General features: G+C 30.0%; 1 protein-coding gene across 1 annotated transcript; it reads left to right on the forward strand.

Moving 5' to 3' along the window:
• The first annotated feature begins 2,766 nt into the window (after window positions 1–2,766).
• On the forward strand, window positions 2,767–4,831 carry LOC133037065 (uncharacterized). The gene is made up of 5 exons (XM_061113874.1): window positions 2,767–3,139; window positions 3,262–3,301; window positions 3,406–4,255; window positions 4,391–4,561; window positions 4,658–4,831. The coding sequence occupies exons 1-5, from the start codon at window positions 2,767–2,769 to the stop codon at window positions 4,829–4,831; spliced, it is 1,608 nt and encodes a 535-aa protein (XP_060969857.1).
• The last annotated feature ends 1,919 nt before the right edge of the window (window positions 4,832–6,750 follow it).

Consider the following 6,750-nt stretch of genomic DNA (forward strand, 5'->3'; position numbering starts at 1 on the left):
CACCTCCTCATAGTCAAAAATAAATAATACATGTAATACAGATCTTAGTAATGGAGTACATAAAAGAAACAAAACTTCAGTTACTATAATCGGAAAAGGTTTAAGTGAATTAAATAATGACTAAGAAGATCTAAATTACAAAATGAAAACAACATGTCTATATGAGTATGATTTTTTTGCTATATGAGCATGATTGATCTAAGAGAAAATAGATAAACCTATTAACATATAAATATACTTAATATTAATTTTGACAAAGAAACAATTCAATTATAAACAATTCTAAATATCAGCTTGACAATTTCAACACACTAATTACTCATTAAATAACAATAATGTATACATCATGATAATTTTATTTTATTTGATATCAAATGATAGAGATTATTGAGGTTTTCAGCCATGGAAAACACACTATGATCAAAAAGTAATGCTCATTAATTGTATATTTCAAAGAAACTCTAATTTTCATGAATGTCCCTAATAAGATATAAACAATAAAGTTATAAATTAAAAAAAAAAGCAAAATTTCAGTTAATATAAGAAATAGAACAAATTAAAGATTTATACAATACTGGAATTTGAACTCTTAGAAGCCATTAGCGAAGGGACGAAACTCATTAGATCCCCTAGTAGAACACTACCTTAATGGTCTGAACACAAAAATTGTAGAAATCAAAATATGAATAAATTAGCATCATCAATAAAAAGGAAAATTAAAGGGAAAGGACTTAATAATTACGTGACAAATAATTATTAATTGATTTAAAAAGTTAATATTATAAGATTAATTCAAATTATTGTTCATATATTGATTCTAGAAAGAGTAAGAAAAAGAAACATCATTTCTTTGTGCCCAAACTCTTTCGGATTTTACAAACTTTTTGATATTAACAAAATTGTTGCTTTAATTTTTCATCACACTGGAAACATATTGTTTTAGCTCTATTAGACAACCATATTTTTCCTTTTAAAAAGTCATTTTTTTTATAATTGAAAGATGTGATGTTTGAGTAATTACATGTATCATGTAATTGAAGATTTGATGTTGAGTCATTTTTTTATTTTTATTTAATGATGTTTTTTTTTTTTTGGATTTAAGGGGATTTATTTTATTATATATAAATAAAAAGTGACCCATGAATTTCTCATAAACCATTTTATTTTTAATATAAATAAAAAGTCACCCATGAATTTCTCATAAACCAAGAATTCGGCTATATAGGCACACTTTATATAGAATAGATATATCTTTCAAAAAGTATTTTATTGAGCTATTGTTTGTTCTTATTTCTTGTAATGGAAGAATTGAATTGATGAGCAATTTAAATTGTGCCTAAATCATGAATTGGATTAGTTCATACCTCTTGACTCATTTGTCATTTTTTTTTTTTGAAAAAGATACTCATTAGTTATTTGTTATTTGAGATAACACTGTATACAAAATACATCATTCTCTTTGTAAATCAACTTCCTAGTTTAATCCCTTTCAGCCAAAAAAAAAAAAAAAACAATCTGCAAAAGAACTTCTTTGGTTTAATCCCTTCTTAATGGAATTTAACTATACAATGAAATAAAATTTAGTATTTAATGAAGTGTGTGTATACTCCATATGCGAGAGAGAAATTTATTTTATTTCTTGTGCCATAGTAGTAATATTAATATTGAAATTAAGGTTGAACGTGAAGAAAATTCTAATGATAGTGGCTGATTTTATTTTTGAGATTGAGAGTTGTTATAATGAGTTAAAAGAAGATATATAGAATTAGAATATAAGTGGAGAATGACAAGAGTAAAAGAGAGAGTACTGTATCATATATATTTATCTTTTTTCTTAAACATAGTCTTGTGAACATCTATAATTGAAATCATTAAATCTAATATCAATTTTTGTTTAAATGAAAATAAATAAGATATTAATATTTTTGAAATTAGAATTATATTTTGCAGGAAGAAGAAGTTGAAGTAAGTAATAATACTTCTTCAGAGTTTGATTCTAGTGATATTTTCTCAGCAAATTTGGTACTACAACATATGTATTTTTTATATTTTGCTCACAAGTTTTAAGATATACTTATGTTTTAATTATTTCCATTTAATACTTTTATGTAGATTTTTCATTCGAGAAAATCTCTTGTTGAATGGACTAGAGATAAAGGAAAGCAACATGGAATCATTATAGTAATTAAGAGATCTAATTCAGGTGAAAGTCGAAAAGCACGAATTAAATTTGCTTGTGAAAGGAATGGCAACTATCGACAACACATAAAGACAATCGAAGGAAAAAAGAGAAAAGTTGATAGGAGAACATCGACAAAAAAATGTGGTTGTCCATTTTTATTGAGTGCACAAAAATTAGCAACAACTGATGATTGGACACTCACAGTCGTGTGTGGATTTCATAACCATTCAATTGCAAGACATCTTGAAGGACATTCTTTCGCTGGGAGGTTGACTCTAGAAGAGACAAAGATATTAGTTGATATGTCAAAGTGTAATATCATGCCAAGAGAAATTCTAGCTGTGATCAAAGAAAAAATTAAATGTAATGTCTCAACGATGAGGACAATATAAAATGCAAGACAAAAACACAGAGTTCGAGAAAAGGCAGGCAGATTCCAAATGCAACAATTGATGAGAAAGCTAAGTGATCATAACTATATCGAGTGGCATAGATATGAAAAAGATATTAATATAGTTAGAAATATATTTTGGGCACATCCAGTCGGAGTTGATTTACTTCATATTTTCCCTCATGTATTAGTTATGGATTGCACTTACAAGACTAACAGGTATCGTCTTCGTTTGTTAGAGATTGTTGGAGTTACATCGACTGAATACACATTCTCTATTGCGTTTGTTTTTCTTGAGTCAGAACAAGAGGACAACTACACATGGGCATTGGATAGATTAAAAAATATGATGGACATTGACTTTCTTCCTAATGTAGTTGTCACAGATAGAGAATTAGCGTTAATCAATGCTATTGAAAAGGTCTTCCCTGTTGCAAAACATCTTTTGTGTCGATATCATATATCAAATAATGTGTTGACTAAATGTCGAAAAATATTGGAGTCAAAAGAAAAGTGGGATAATTTTCTTTCTGATTGGAACAGATTCACTTTATCATCATCGGAAAGTGAGTATGATAAAAGACTCAAAGTACTTGAAGAAAATTATGGTAGATATTCACAAGCAATCGACTATGTTAAAGATGTGTGGTTGAATAAATATAAAGAATTTTTTTTTTCGCATGGACAGATTCAATAATGCATTTTGGCACTACTACTACTACAAATAGGTATACATTATAATTTCTTTTGTTATTATATTTTGAGTGCATTTGTATATAAATGTTTATTTAAAATATATTTAATTTATTTTTATCTTGCTTTATTTATACAGGGTTGAAAGTGCACATGCAAAGTTAAAGAGATACTTACGCTCATCACAAGGAAATTTTGAGACTTCATGGTCTACAACACATAACTTGCTAGAGCTACAACACACAGAGATAAAAGCGTCGTTTGAGAAAAGTTTGACGACTGTTCAACATAATTTCAAGCCTACATTATTCAAAGAATTGAGAGGATTTATTTCAAGATGTGCCCTTGATAAGGTATTTCAAGAGTCAAAGCGAGGTGATTGGGTTGGATTTGATATTCATGCTTGTGGATGTGTTATTCGTCGCACGCATGGATTGCCATGTGCCCATGAGATTAATGAATATCAGATAGAAGGACAAGCTATTCCCTTAGCATGTATAAACTCTTATTGGAGGAAGCTTGACTTGGTAAAATCTACCCAAAATGAAGCTAATGAAATAAGTTGTGATGCAGTGATTGAATTATTTCTTAGACGGTTTCAAGAGGTCGATATTCCTACTAAATTACACTTACAAAGAAAGTTAAGGGAGTTAGCTGAACCATCAACAACTTTTCTTGTCGAACCAGAGGTGAAAATGAATACACGTGGTCGACCACCTTCAAAATTTGATCATTCTACTAGTCGAGATCCATCTACTTTTGAATATGTTTCTGCTAAATACGATAAATCTTCTATTTCTTCTAATTTGAATACGAAGAATAAAGATGTACGTCTGAACACTTCACAACACTCACAATCTTATCTAAAGTCATTACCATGTGAGTTGAAACCATACATTTGTTTTGTTAAAGATGTAGAAAGTGATGGAAATTGTGGTTTTCGAGCTATTGCAGACTTGATGGGCATGGGTGAGGATGGTTGGATGCAAGTTAGAAAAGACTTAAAGAGTGAATTAGTTTCTCATAGAAATAACTATAATTTACTTTATGGTTGTCCTGATAGAGTTGATGAACTACTTCATATTTTATCATATTTTAAGAGCTATCCATGCTTCAAATATTAGATGACTATGCCTGATATGGGACACATTATAGCTTCTCGTTATAATGTTGTCTTAGTGCACTTATCAATACAACAATGTCTGACATTTCTCCCACTTGGATCTAATCCTTTGCCAGCTATTTTACACAAAATCATTACAATTGGTTTCATCAATAATAATCACTTCATTGAGGTAGAGATTTCATTTATAATTTTTAAATACTAATTTATCATTTAATCTTATGACATAGTATATTATTCCTCTTATTTTATTATGTGTTTTGTGCAGGTATTCATGCAGAACGATTCTCCAACACCGCCCGCTGCTACTAATTGGGTTAGGTACCACTATTCATGTGCAGAAGGATGGCAAACTCCTTATGAAGGACTGGTGAGAGCATTTCGTGACTTAGTTGGGAAAGAAATAGCAACACAAGAGACTACTAATTTAGATACTCCATAAAATATCTTTTTATTTTAATTTTCAATTACCATAATTTAGATACTCTTCTGTCTTTGAATAATTACTAATACACACACCAAACATATTCTCCCAAGCTTCACAGCAGCTCACATAGAACTTATAAGAAAATCTTAAATTTCAGCAAGAAAATTGATTTTATTATCAAACTTCACACATACTACAATAATGCAAAGATGAGCAACTTTAAAGAAGAAAAGAAATATGAGATGGTGGACAATGTAACCTGTCTTGCTACTTACTTTTTGAACCAAAAATATACGCTCACTCAAAACCTTTGCATTGTTTAAATAAATGGTCAATAATTTATTGCTAAAAATTACAACAGCCATGCTTCTCTACTAAACTATAATTAATCTGTTGACTGACAAAATTGGACCAATAAAAGTAAATCTTTGCATTACACATAATTCATGAGGATATAAGTGAGGAGATTTTGTAAATTTCTTCAGCTGGGTGCTACAGGTGCATGCTCCCATACTTTAATGGTTCCATCATCACTAGCAGAAGCAAGTAGCTGTTTCTCTTGATGAAGACATGAAAAAATATTAGATAAAAGTGTGAAGGTGAATATGGTGGCACAATTTAAGGCACTAAACAATGTGTAAATTAGTACTATGTCTATCTCTCTCAACCTTGTATCTTTGATTTTGTAATTTTTGAATGGTAAGGTATGACCAAACCAAACACAGTAATATGCAAAAGCTAGATGATGATTGTGAAGATAAGCAGTGGAGAAAATGATATTACATTTTTTAGCAAAACAGAGCACCAATGACTATAGGTAATAGAAGAAAGTGAATGTTCTAATTATTCCAAATTTTAAATCCCATATGAAAAGTGAAATGGATTTAAGATTCAAATTATATATAAAAAAATGTCCTTATTTCCAGATAAATAAAGTATTTTTGAAAAATTCTTACCCTAGGACTCCATTACACTGAATTTATATTCATCTCATGGGCCTTTTCCTCGTTCAATAGCAGTTTATACATAGGTCCATCAACCAAATCATCTTATTCTGAGTTTTCCACAAAAAATCTTATGGCATCATCAGCTGCGCTACTGGCGATGATAAATACAAAATTATTACTAGAATGCTCTAAAGAATAATCACACATAGAAAACATCAAAATAGACATATGAACTTAATTTGATTAATACTTATTTTATCCAAAGCAAAATGAGTCTCCCATTGTTCTGTAAAAACAGATAATTAAATTTGAAACAAAATGAACCATAAAAGCAAGAGGCAAATTATTAGCTCTTAAACTGTAATTATAAATAATACTTTATCAAGTCATTGAGGAAGTATATCAAACACTTTATAGGTAAACAAATTCAAACCACCTTTAGTACAGACATTTTATCACAAACAACTCTAAAAACTAAATCACATATATAAATCTGTGGAAAGAGAAAAAAAACAACAATAAGTAAAAAATTCAAAGAACGAACAAACTCAACCTAAATACTGTACATATATTATATATATAAATATTGATAACTAACCAAAAATGGAGTAGAAAGCCATTTTGTGGTGATTGGACGGAAAAATCACCAAGGCGACGGCGATGGCGATGGACGGTAAATAAGATGTTGTTATGAGCCATTCGTCGACACCAACCACGCAAAGAAGAGGACTGAAACTCAACTTCATCTCAGATAAATCGCAGGCAGCAAAGGTTAGGGATGGCAGAGTAGAGAGAAGGGGCGGTGGACCGACAAACTTGTGCGAGGTCTTGGCTTAGGGAGAGGAGAAACGATGGCGAACGAAGATGATGAAGTCTCCCGTTCTTTGAGGGATTTCTTCCCTTCTTTGAGGGATTTTTTTATTTTTATTTCTGAAAAAAAATATTGGGGTGTACTAAACAATACCCTTTTGGTAAATAAAATGAGGT

Source organism: Cannabis sativa, chromosome 4, assembly GCF_029168945.1.
Source record: "Cannabis sativa cultivar Pink pepper isolate KNU-18-1 chromosome 4, ASM2916894v1, whole genome shotgun sequence".
In the NCBI taxonomy this organism is placed as follows: domain Eukaryota; kingdom Viridiplantae; phylum Streptophyta; class Magnoliopsida; order Rosales; family Cannabaceae; genus Cannabis; species Cannabis sativa.